The following is a 12,548-nucleotide window of genomic DNA, read 5'->3' on the forward strand; positions in this document are numbered from 1 at the left end:
GGAATTCAGGATCCTCAAAATCCATCCCGGTTTTGGGGTTGATTTTCCATTGGGATTTGGGATCCGGAGGAATTCACGATCCTCAAAATCCATCCCATTTTTGGGATCGATTTCCCATTGGGATTTGGGATCTGGAGGAATTCCCAGTCCTGAAAAATGTTCTCGTTGGAATCCTTTGGATCCTCTTCCCATTGGGATTTGGGATCTGGAGGAATTCCCGATCCTCAAAAATCCGTCCTGGTTTTGGGGTGGATTTGCTGTTGGGATTTGGGATCTGGAGGAATTCACGATCCTTAAAAATCCCTCCCATTTTTGGGATCTGGAGGAATTCCCAATCTTCAAAAATCCGTCCCATTTTGGGATCCAATTCCCGTTGGGATCTGGCATTCAGAGGAATTCCCAATCCTCAAAATCCATCCTGTTTTTGGGATCCAATTCCCATTTGGATTTGGGATCTGGAGGAATTCCCAATCTTCAAAAATCCATCCCATTTTTGGGGTCGATTTCCCATTGGGATTTTAGATCCAGAGGAATTCCCAATCCTAAAAATCCATCCCATTTTTGGGATCTACTTCCTGTTGCTATTCGGGATCCAGATGCCCTCCCAATCCTAAAAATCCATCCCATTTTTGGGGTTGATTTCCCATTGGGATTTGGGATCTGGAGGAATTCCCAGTCCTGAAAAATGTTCTTGTTGGAATCCTTTGGATCCTCTTCCCATTGGGATTTGGGATCTGGAGGAATTCCCGATCCTCAAAAATCCATCCCATTTTGGGGGTCGATTTCCCATTGGGATTTGGGATCTGGAGGAATTCAGGATCCTCAAAAATCCATCCTGTTTTTGGGGTTGATTTTCCGTTGGGATTCGGGATCCGGAGGAATTCCCAATCCTCAAAAATTGTCCCATTTTTGGGATCCACTTCCCATTGGGATTTGGCATCTGGAGGAATTCCTCATCCTCAAAATCCATCCTGGTTTTGGGGTTGATTTTCCGTTGGGATTTGGGATCCAGAGGAATTCCCGATCCTCAAAAATTGATCCCGTTTTTGGGGTCGATTTCCCATTGGGATTTGGGATCTGGAGGAATTCAGGATCCTCAAAATTCCATCCTGGTTTTGGGGTTGATTTCCTGTTGGGATTTGGGATCTGGAGGAATTCACGATCCTCAAAAATCTTCTTGTTGGAATCCTTTGGATCCACTTCCCGCTGGGATTTGGGATCTGGAGGAATTCCCCATCCCATTTTTGGGGTCGATTTCCCATTGGGATTTGAGATCCAGAGGAATTCCCGATCATCAAAAAAAATCCCTTGGGAATCGTCCTCGGCGGGATCCGGCCGCCAGGGAAATTGCCGATCCTCAAAAATCCATCCCGGTTTTGGGGTTGATTTACCATTGGGATTCGGGATCCGGAGGAATTCCCAATCCTCAAAAATTGTCCCATTTTTGGGATCGAATTCCCATTGGGATTTGAGATTCAGAGGAATTCACAATCCTCAAAAATTGATCCTGTTTTTGGGGTCGATTTCCCATTGGGATTTGGGATCCGGAGGAATTCACAATCCTAAAAATCCATCCCATTTTTGGGATCCACTTCCCATTGGGATTTGGGATCTGAAGGAATTCCCAGTCCTCAAAAATCCATCCCGTTTTTGGGGTTGATTCCCGTTGGGATTCGGCATCTGGACACCTTCCCAATCCTCAAAAATTTTCCCATTTTTGGGATCTGCTTCCCGTTGGGATTTGGCATCTGGAGGAATTCCCAATCCTCAAAAATCCATCCCGGTTTTGGGATCCTCTTCCCATTGGAATTTGGCATTCAGAGGAATTCCCGATCCTCAAAAATTGATCAAAGTTTTGGAGTTGATTTCCCGTTGGGATTTAGGATCCAGAGGAATTCCCAATCCTTAAAATCCATCCCATTTTTGGGATCTACTTCCCATTGGGATTTGGGATCTGGAGGAATTCACGATCCTCAAAAGTCCATCCCATTTTTGGGATTGATTTCCCGTTGGGGTTTTGCACCTGGAGGAATTCCCAATCCTCAAAAATTGATCCCGTTTTTGGGGTCGATTTCCCATTGGGGTTTGGGATCCGGAGGAATTCCCAATCCTCAAAATTCCACCCCATTTTTGGGGTCAATTTCCCATTTGGATTTGGCATCTGGAGGAATTCCCAATCCTTAAAAATCCATCCCATTTTTGGGATCGATTTCCCATTGGGATTTGGGATCTGGAGGAATTCCCAATCCTCAAAAATTGTCCCATTTTTGGGATTGATTTCCCACTGAGATTCGGCATCTGGAGAAATTCCCAATCCTCAAAAATCTTCTCCTTGGAATCCATTGGATCCACTTCCCATTGGGATTTGGGATCCAGAGGAATTCCCAATCCTTAAAACCCATCCCATTTTTGGGATCCTCTTTCCATTGGGATTTGGGATCTGGACACCTTCCCAATCCTCAAAAATTTTCCCATTTTGGGGGTTGATTTCCGTTGGGATTCGGCATCCGGAGGAATTCCCAATCCTCAAAAATTGATCCCAATTTTGGGATCTACTTCCCATTGGGATTTGGGATCCAGAGGAATTCCCAATCCTCAAAATCCATCCCATTTTTGGGATCCTCTTCCCATTGGCATTCGGGATCTGGAGGAATTCCCAATCCTTAGAAATCCATCCCATTTTTCGGATTGATTTTCCATTTGGATTTGAGATCCAGAGGAATTCCCAATCCTCGAAACTTTTCCCATTTTGGGATCCAATTCCCATTTGGATTTGAGATCCGTGTGAATTCCCGATCCTAAACCCCCGTCTCATTTCTGGGTTTCGCTTCCCGCCGCCGCTTCCGCCGCTCCCCGCTCCGTGTCGCATCCCTCGGATCCTCAAATCCCCGCGGAATCCCGGCCCCACCTTCGGGATCTCTCCCCTTTTCCCCCTATTTTCCCCCTTTTCCCCCCATTTTTCCCCATTTTTCCCCTTCCCTCCAGCCCCTCACCCCCTCGCTGTGAATTCCCCGCCAATTAATTCACCAATTCCCACCGCCAACCAATCAATCAATCAACCAACCAACCAATCAACCAACCAACCAACCAACCAACCAATCAACCAATCAATCAATCAATCAACCAACCACCCAACCATATCAATCAACCAACCAATCAATCAATCAACCAACCAACCAATCAATCACTCAACCCATCAACCAACCAACCAACAACCAATCAAACACCCAATCAATCAATCAATCAACCAACCAATCAACCAACCAACTGATCAACCACTCAACCCATCAATCAAATCAACCAACCAACCAATCAATCAACCAATCAACCAACCAACCAACCAAACAACCAATCTCTCAACCCATCAATCAATCAACCAATCAATCAATCAATCAACCAATCAATCAATCAATCAACCAACCAACCAACCAAACAAACAAACAACCAATCCATCAACCAACCAATCAATCAACCAATCAATCAATCGACCAAACACTCAACCAATCACCCAACCAACCAACCACTCAATCAACCAACCAACCAACCAACCAACCAACCAACCAACCAACCAAGCAATCACTCACTCAACCCATCAATCAAATCAATCAATCAACCAACTAACCAACCAATCAATCAACCAAACAACCAATCAATTACCCAATCAATCAATCAATCAATCAACCCATCAATCAAATCAATCAATCAATCAACCAACCAACCAATCAACAAATCATTCACCCAATCAATCAACCAACAAACCAACCAATTAATCAAATCAATCAGCCAGCCAACCAATCAATCAATCAATCAACCAATCAACCACCCACCCAACCAACCAATCACTCAACCAATCAACCAACCAACCAACCAACCAACCAATCAATCAATCAATCAAAGCACTCAACCAATGCCCCGTCCCGATCCCATTTCCCCGTGTTTTTTTCCGCGTTTTTCCCGGATCTTTACGGATCTTTCCTTGTTTTCCCGGATCTTTCTGGTTTTCACCCGGCTCTTTCCGGCTCTTTCCGGCTGTTTCTTTTCCAGGAGGAGGATTTCAATCAACTAACCAACCAACCAACCAATCAACCAATCAACCAATCACTCAACCCATCAATCAAATCAATCAACCAACCAACCACCCAACACATCAATCAAATCAATCAACCAACCAACCAATTAGTCAATCAATCAATCAGCCAATCAATCAACCAACCAATCAATCACTCAACCCATCAATCAAATCAACCAACCAACCAACCAATCACTCAACCCATCAATCAAATCAACCAACCAACCAATCAATCAACCACCCACCCAACCAACCAATCAATCAACCAACCAATCAATCAACCACTTAACCACCCAACCACCCAACCAATCAATCAATCACTCAACCAATGCCCCTCCTGATCCCGTTCCCCCGGTGACCGCGGCGTTTTCCCAGATCTTTCCGGTTTTTCCCCGGCACTTTCTGGGTTTTTCCCCGGATCTTTCCGGTTTTTCCCCAGCCCTTTCCAGACCTTTCCGGCTGTTTCTTTTCCAGGAGGAGGATTTCAACCAACCAGTCAATCAATCACTCAACCCATCAATCAATCAATCAACTAACCAACCAACCAACCAACCAACCAATCAACCAATCACTCAACCAATCACCCAACCAACCAACCAACCAACCAACCAACCAATCACTCAACCCATCAATCAAATCAGTCAACCAACCAACCAATCAATCAATCAATCAACCAACCAACAAACCAACCAACCAATCAATCAATCAATCAATCACTCAACCCATCAATCAAATCAATCAACCAACCACCCAACCAATCAATCAATCCAATCAATCACTCAACGCCCCTCCCGATCCCGTTCCCCCGGTGACCGCGGCGTTTTCCCCGGATCTTCCCGGATCTTTCCGTGTTTACCCCGGACCATTCCGGTTTCCCCCAGCCCTTTCCGGACCTTTCCGTCCGTTTCTTTTCCAGGAGGAGGATTTCAACCAACCAACCAATCAATCAATCACCCAACCAACCAATCACCCAACCAACCAATCAACCAACCAGCAATCAATCAACCACCCAACCAACCAATCAATCAATCCAATCAATCACTCAATGCCCCTCCCGATCCCGTTCCCCCGGTGACCGCGGCGTTTTCCCGGATCTTTCCGGATCTTTCCAGATCTTTCCGGTGTTTCCCCCGGCCCTTTCCTGACCTTTCCGGCTGTTTCTTTTCCAGGAGGAGGATTTAAACCAATTAATCAATCAATCAACCAACCAATCAACCAATCAGTCAACCCATCAATCAAATCAATCAATCAACCAACCAACCAATCATTCACCCAATCATTCAACCACCCAATCACTCAATCAATCAATCACCCAACCAACCAACAAACCAACCAATCAATCAATCAATCAATCAACCAACCAACAAACCAACCAATCAATCAACCAACCAACTACCCAATCAATCAATCAATCAATCAATCAATCACTCAACCCACCAATCAAATCAATCAATCAACCAACCAATCAATCAACCAACCAACCAAACAATCAATCACTCACTCAATCAATCAACCACCCAACCAACCAATCAATCAACCAACCAACCAATCAATCAACCAATCAATCAACCAACAAACCAACCAACCAACCAATTACCCAATCAATCAATCAATCAATCACTCAACCCATCAATCAAATCAATCAATCAATCAACCAACCAACTAATCACCCAACCAATCAATCAAACACCCAATCAACCAATCACCCAACCAACCACCCAACCAACCAACCAATCAATCAATCAATCACTCCATGCCCCTCCCCATCCCGTTCCCCCAGTGACCGCGGTGGTTTTTTCCGGATCTTTCCGGGTTTTCCCCGGCTCTTTCCGGATGTTTCCGTTTTCCCCCGGCTGTTTCCAGACCTTTCCGGATGTTTCTTTTCCAGGAGGAGGATTTCCAGCGCCCGTCCAGCCGGGAGGAGGCTCAGCAGCTGCTGGAGCTGGAGCGGCTGCGCCTGGAGCGCGCCGTCGAGCGCCAGCAGCGCCAGATGCTGGAGGATCACCGCTGGCTCCGGCAGGAGGTCCAGAGCCTGGTCAGGAATTCCCAGAATTCCCAAAGAGGGGAAAAAAAATTCCACGGGAATCGGCCCATCCTTGAGGGGTGGGGTTGGGTGGGAAGCGATCCCGGGGTTTTATCGGGGATTCCTGAAAAGTTGTGGGGTGGGAGGGAGGGAGGGAGGGCAGATCCAATCCCAAAGCGATCCCAAGGTCATTGGATGTTCCCAGGGATTCTCTGGGAATTCCAGCCCGGCTGGGAATTCCTTCCCAAGATCCCAAAAGATCCCAAAATCCCAAAATCCCGACCTCGCTGTCCTGCCATTCCAGGCCCTTTTCCCAAATCCTTCTCCAGCTCCCCTGGGTTGGATCCAGCCCCATCCCGACTCCTCCTTGGGAAGGAATTTCAGGAATTCCCTGGGAATTGGGGACTCCAGGAAGGGTCTCCCTTCCCTTTTCCATCCCCCAATCCCATAAAAATCCCTCGGGATGGATCCTGAGCGTCCTGGATCCCAGAATCCCGGAATGGTTTGGGATGGGATCCATGGAGCTTCCATCCCATGATCCCAGGGACACTTCCCACCATCCCAGGCTGATCCAAACCCACCCTGGGACACTGCCAGGGATCCAGGGATTCTCTGGGAATCCCAGCCCAGCCGGGAATTCCTTCCCAAGATCCCACAATCCCAAGCTCCCCTTTCCCACTGGAAGCGATTCCCTGCCTCCTGCCCCTCCATCCTTCATCCCAAATCCCAAATCCCAGCTCTCCTTTCCCTCTGGAAAAGGCTCCGAGGATTCCCCGGATCCTCCCCCGATCCAGCTGCACATTCCCAGCCTGGAATTCCATCCAGCCCCATCCCAACCCCTCCCTGAGAAGGAATTTCAGGATCCACCATCCAAAGGAATATTTGGAATTTTGGGACAACTTCAAAGCGTTTCCAGTTGCACTTTATTATTCATTTTTTAACATTTTATAAATGGGATTTTCCCCCCATTTTTCCCAATTTTTTCCCAATTTTTTTCCCATTTTTTTCCCCCCACCTCACACCATCCCATTCCCGCTTTTCCAGGATCCCAAGGTTTTCCTCAACAACAACGTTCCCCCGGTGAGTGATCCCAGAAACCTCTGGAAAATCCATCCCCCCTTTTTTTTTTTTGGAATTTTTATTTTTTGGGGGGAATATCTGGCACCTCCTCCTTCCCCTTCCTGATCCATATTTATTTTTTATTTATCTATTTATTTATTTATCTATCTATTTATTTATCTATTTATCTATTTATTTATTTATCTATTTATTTATCTATCTATCAATTTATTTATCTATCTATTTATTTATTTATCTATTTATTTATCTACCTAATTATTTATTTATTCATTTATTTAATTATTCATTTATTGGGGGAAATTTATCCAGAAAATGGGAAATCCCGAGGGGGGGGGGGGAATTTGGATCCCAGGATTTTTTCTGACATTCCAGCAGGGAATGACGATGACTCCTCCCTCTTCCCTCCCCCCATCCCAAATTTTGGGTCTCCATCCCAAATTTTGGGGCTCCTCCTCCCTCCATCCCAAATTTTGGGGCTCCATCCCAAATTTTGGGGCTCCTCCTCCCTCCATCCCAAATTTTGGGGCTCCTCCTCCTTTTATCCCAAATTTTGGGGCTCCTCCTCCCTCCATCCCAAATCTGGGGCTCCTCCTCCCTCCATCCCAAATTTTGGGGCTCCTCCTCCCTCAATCCCCAATTTTGGGGCTCCATCCCAAATTTTGGGGCTCCTCCTCCCTCTTCCCAAAGTTTTGGGGCTCCTCCTCCTTCCATCCCCAATTTTGGGGCTCCATCCCAAATTTTGGGGCTCCTCCTCCCTCCATCCCAAATTTTGGGGCTCCTCCTCCCTCCATTCCGAATTTTGGGGCTCCTCCTCCCTCCATCCCCAATTTTGGGGCTCCTCCTCCCTCCATCCCAAATTTTTGGGTTCCTCCTCCCTCCATCCCAAATTTTGGGGCTCCACCCCCAATTTTGGGACTCCACATCCCCAATTTTGGGGCTCCATCCCCAATTTTGGGGCTCCATCCCAAATTTTGGGGCTCCTCCTCCCTCCATCCCCAATTTTGGGGCTCCATCCCAAATTTTTGGGCTCCATCCCAAATTTTGGGGCTCCTCTTCCCTCCATCCCCAATTTTGGGGCTCCATCAAAATTTTGGGGCTCCTCCTCCCTCTACCCCCAATTTTTGGGCTCCACCCCCAATTTTGGGGCTCCACCCCCAATTTTGGGGGCTCCACCCCCAATTTTGGTCTCCCTAATTCCCTCTTTTCCTCCCTTCCCAGCTTCTCCCGGAGAAGGAGACGGATTACAGTGAGTTCCACCCCGGAATTCCCGCACGGAAACTTCCGGAACGTTTCCCCCGGATCCTCCCCCACCAACGAGCGAAATTCCCATTTTTTCCCCCTCGAGATGGAAAATTCGAGATTGGGATCGGGAATCTGGGATAGGGGTTGGGGGAGGGGCGGTGTGGGCGGGGTTTCGCGGCGTTCCCGCCCTTTTTTTCCCGCCCCGGAACATTCTGGAATGATTTTTCCCTCCTTTTCCCAGCGCAATTCACGGGGCCCCCCCAGAAGCCTCCGAGACTTGGGGCTCAGGTGAGAGCCGGGCTGGATCCGGATCCTTCCGGAATTCTCGGGGTGGGAATTTCCCCGGGATCGGGATCGGGATCGGGGGCGGGGCCGAGCGGGAAATCCCAAAGAATTCCAGGATGGTTTGGGAGGGAGGGATGGGAAGGGACCTTCAAGGGTGATCCCAACCTTTCCTTGGACGTTTCCCAGGGATCCAGGGATTCTCTGGATCTGGGAATTCCTTCCCAAGATCCCAAAATCCCAGAATCCCCCAAAATCCCCAAATCCCGACCCTCTGGCCATTCCCTGTCCTGCCATTCCAGGCCCTTTTCCCAAATCCCTCTCCAGCTCCCCTGGGTTGGATCCATCCCAATCCCAATCCCTCCTTGGGATGGAATTTCGGGATCCAGGGAATTCCCTGGGAATTGGGGACTCCAGGAAGGGTCTCCCTTCCCTTTTCCATCCCCGAATTCCATAAAAATCCCTGGGGATGGATCCTGAGTGTCCTGGATCCCAGAATCCCGGAATGGTTTGGGATGGGATCCATGGAGCTTCCATCCCATGATCCCAGGGACACTTCCCACCATCCCAGGGTGATCCAAACCCACCCTGGGGCACTGCCAGGGATCCAGGGATTCTCTGGGAATCCCAGCCCAGCCGGGAATTCCTTCCCAAGATCCCACAATCCCAAGCTCCCCTTTCCCACTGGAAGCCATTCCCTGCCTCCTGCCCCTCCAGCCCTCGCCCAAATCCCAGCTCTCCTTTCCCTCTGGAAAAGGCTCCGAGGATTCCCTGGATCCTCCCCTGATCCAGCTGCACATTCCCAGCCTGGCATTGGATCCAAACCCATCCTGATTCATCCTTGGGAAGGAATTTCGGGATCATCCAGGGGTTTCCCTGGGAATTGGGGACTCCAGGAAGGGTCTCCCTTCCCTTTTCCATCCCAAATCCCATAAAAATCCCTGGGGATGGATCCTGAGCGTCCTGGATCCCAAAATCCCGGAATGGTTTGGGATGAGAAGGAACCTCAAATCCCACAATCCCAGGGACACTTCCCACCATCCCAGGGTGATCCAAACCCACCCTGGGACATTCCCAGGGATCCTCTGGGAATCCCATCCCAACATCCCAAGTGATGGAACCCCCAATCCCACCCCACCCCACAGAATTCCCATTCCCAACCTCCTCCCACCCCCACAACCCCCCGGGACCGACTCCGCATCCCCCCCCCCGGTTTTTCCCGGGATGTTGGATCCCATTTTTTCCTGTTTTTCCCGTTTTTTCCCCGATTTCCACCCAGCCCTTGGCGCCCACGGCCGACCTGGACCGACTCCGTTTTCTCCCCCCGTTTTTTCCCTTTTTTTCCCGTTTTTCCCGTTTTTTCCCCCGATTTCCACCCAGCCCTCGGCGCCCACGGCCGACCTGGACCGACTCCGTTTTCTCCCCCCCGTTTTTTCCCGTTTTTCCCGTTTTTTCCCCCATTTCCACCCAGCCCTTGGCGCCCACGGCCGACCTGGACCGACTCCGTTTTCTCCCCCCATTTTTTCCCGTTTTTCCCGTTTTTCCCCCGATTTCCACCAGCCCTTGGCGCCCACGGCCGACCTGGACCGACTCCGTTTTCTCCCCCGTTTTTTCCCGTTTTTCCCGTTTTTTCCCCCGATTTCCACCCAGCCCTTGGCGCCCACGGCCGACCTGGACCCACTCCGTTTTCTCCCCCCCGTTTTTTCCCGTTTTTCCCGTTTTTTTCCCCGATTTCCACCCAGCCCTTGGCGCCCACGGCCGACCTGGACCGACTCCGTTTTCTCCCCCATTTTTTCCCGTTTTTTTCCTTTTTTCCCCGATTTCCACCCAGCCCTTGGCGCCCACGGCCGACCTGGACCGACTCCGTTTTCTCCCCCGTTTTTTCCTGGTTTTCCCGTTTTTTTCCCCAATTTCCACTCAGCCCTTGGCGCCCACGGCCGACCTGGACCGACTCCGTTTTCTCCCCCCCGTTTTTTCCCGTTTTTCCCGTTTTTTCCCCGATTTCCACCCAGCCCTTGGCGCCCACGGCCGCCCTGGACCGACTCCATTTTCTCCCCCCGTTTTTTCCCATTTTTCCCGTTTTTTCCCCGATTTCCACCCAGCCCTTGGCGCCCACGGCCGACCTGGACCGACTCCGTTTTCTCCCCCCCGTTTTTTCCCATTTTTTCCCGTTTTTCCCCATTTTTTCCCGTTTTTTTCCCCGATTTCCACCCAGCCCTTGGCGCCCACGGCTGACCTGGACCGACTCCGTTTTCTCCCCCCCGTTTTTTCCCGTTTTTCCCGTTTTTTTCCCCGATTTCCACCCAGCCCTTGGCGCCCACGGCCGACCTGGACCGACTCCGTTTTCTCCCCCCGTTTTTTCCCGTTTTTCCCGTTTTTTTCCCCGATTTCCACCCAGCCCTTGGCCGACCTGGACCGACTCCGTTTTCTCCCCCCCGTTTTTTCCCATTTTTTCCCGTTTTTCCCCATTTTTTCCTGTTTTTCCCGTTTTTCCCCCGATTTCCTCCAGCCCTTGGCGCCCACGGCCGACCTGGACCGACTCCGTTTTCTCCCCCCGTTTTTTCCCATTTTTTCCCGTTTTTCCCCATTTTTTCCTGTTTTTCCCGTTTTTCCCCCATTTCCACCCAGCCCTTGGCGCCCACGGCCGACCTGGACCGACTCCGTTTTCTCCCCCCGTTTTTTCCCGTTTTTCCCGTTTTTTTCCCCATTTCCACCCAGCCCTTGGCGCCCACGGCCGACCTGGACCGACTCCGTTTTCTCCCCCGTTTTTTCCCGTTTTTCCCGTTTTTTCCCCCGATTTCCACCCAGCCCTTGGCGCCCACGGCCGACCTGGACCGCTCGGACGATCGGATCTACGGGAACGTCACGGATCTGGTGCGGGCGGTGCTGCAGCTCAAGAATGACGTCAGCCAGGCCCCGCCCCCCGAGGGATACATCCTGGCCGTCAAGGTGGGCGGGGATCACTCGGGAATTCCCTCGGGAATACCCCCCCACCCCGGGAGGAGGGGATCAGGATCGGGATTGGGTCATCGTGGGAAGGGGGTGTGTCCGTGAGAGGGGGAGGATCCCGCGGTTCTGGATGCTCACTGGTGGGTGCTTGGATTTGTGGGGGAGGATCTGATATTCCCTGATCCTCTCTTGGATCCTTGGATCCATGGGGGAGCGATTCCCACATTCCCAGGTGCTCCCTGGATCCATGGTGGGAGGAATTCTGACATTCCCAGCTCCTCCTTGGGATCCTTGAACCAATTCCCAGCTCCTCCCTGTTGGGTTCTTGGATCCATGGTGGGAGCAATCCCAGCATTCCCAGATCCTCCTTTGGATCCCTGGATCCATGGTGGGAGCAATCCCAGCATTCCCTATTCTTCCCTTGGATCCCTGGATCCATGGTGGGAGCAATCCCAGCATTCCCAGGTGCTCCCTTGGATCCCTGGATCCATGGTGGGAGCAATCCCAGCATTCCCTATTCTTCCTTTGGATCCCTGGATCCATGGTGGGAGCAATCCCAGCATTCCCTGATCCTCCCTTGGATCCCTGGATCCATGGTGGGAGCGATTCCCACATTCTCAGCTCCTCCTTGGGATCCTTGAACCAATTTCCAGCTCCTCCCATAATCCCTGGATCCATAGTGGGAACAATTCCCACGTTCCCAGATCCTCCTTGGGATCCTGGGATCCATGGTGGGACCAATCCCAACATTCCGTGTTGTTCCCTTGGATCCTTTCAGTGGTGGGACCAATCCCAGCATTCCCAGGTGTTCCTTGGGATCCCTGGATCCATGGTGGGAGCGATTCCCACATTTCCAGCTCCTCCTTGGGATCCTTGAACCAATTCCCAGCTCTTCCCTTGGAT

The 12,548-nt window shown here is 50.4% G+C and overlaps 1 protein-coding gene across 1 annotated transcript in view; it reads left to right on the plus strand.

Annotated features, from left to right (window-relative positions):
* The window catches only part of PTK2B (protein tyrosine kinase 2 beta), a gene marked incomplete at both ends in the record, with an annotated part of 81,141 nt that overhangs the window by 61,012 nt on the left and 7,581 nt on the right, over positions 1-12,548 (plus strand). The window contains 5 exons of the mRNA XM_084201649.1: positions 5,958-6,104; positions 7,137-7,172; positions 8,391-8,418; positions 8,656-8,702; positions 11,505-11,645. Coding sequence (XP_084057775.1) covers positions 5,958-6,104; positions 7,137-7,172; positions 8,391-8,418; positions 8,656-8,702; positions 11,505-11,645 — 399 coding nt within the window. The remainder of the gene's footprint in view (positions 1-5,957; positions 6,105-7,136; positions 7,173-8,390; positions 8,419-8,655; positions 8,703-11,504; positions 11,646-12,548) is intronic.

Source organism: Fringilla coelebs (genome assembly GCF_963513975.1).
Source record: "Fringilla coelebs genome assembly, chromosome: 3".
NCBI classification, from domain to species: Eukaryota; Metazoa; Chordata; class Aves; order Passeriformes; family Fringillidae; genus Fringilla; species Fringilla coelebs.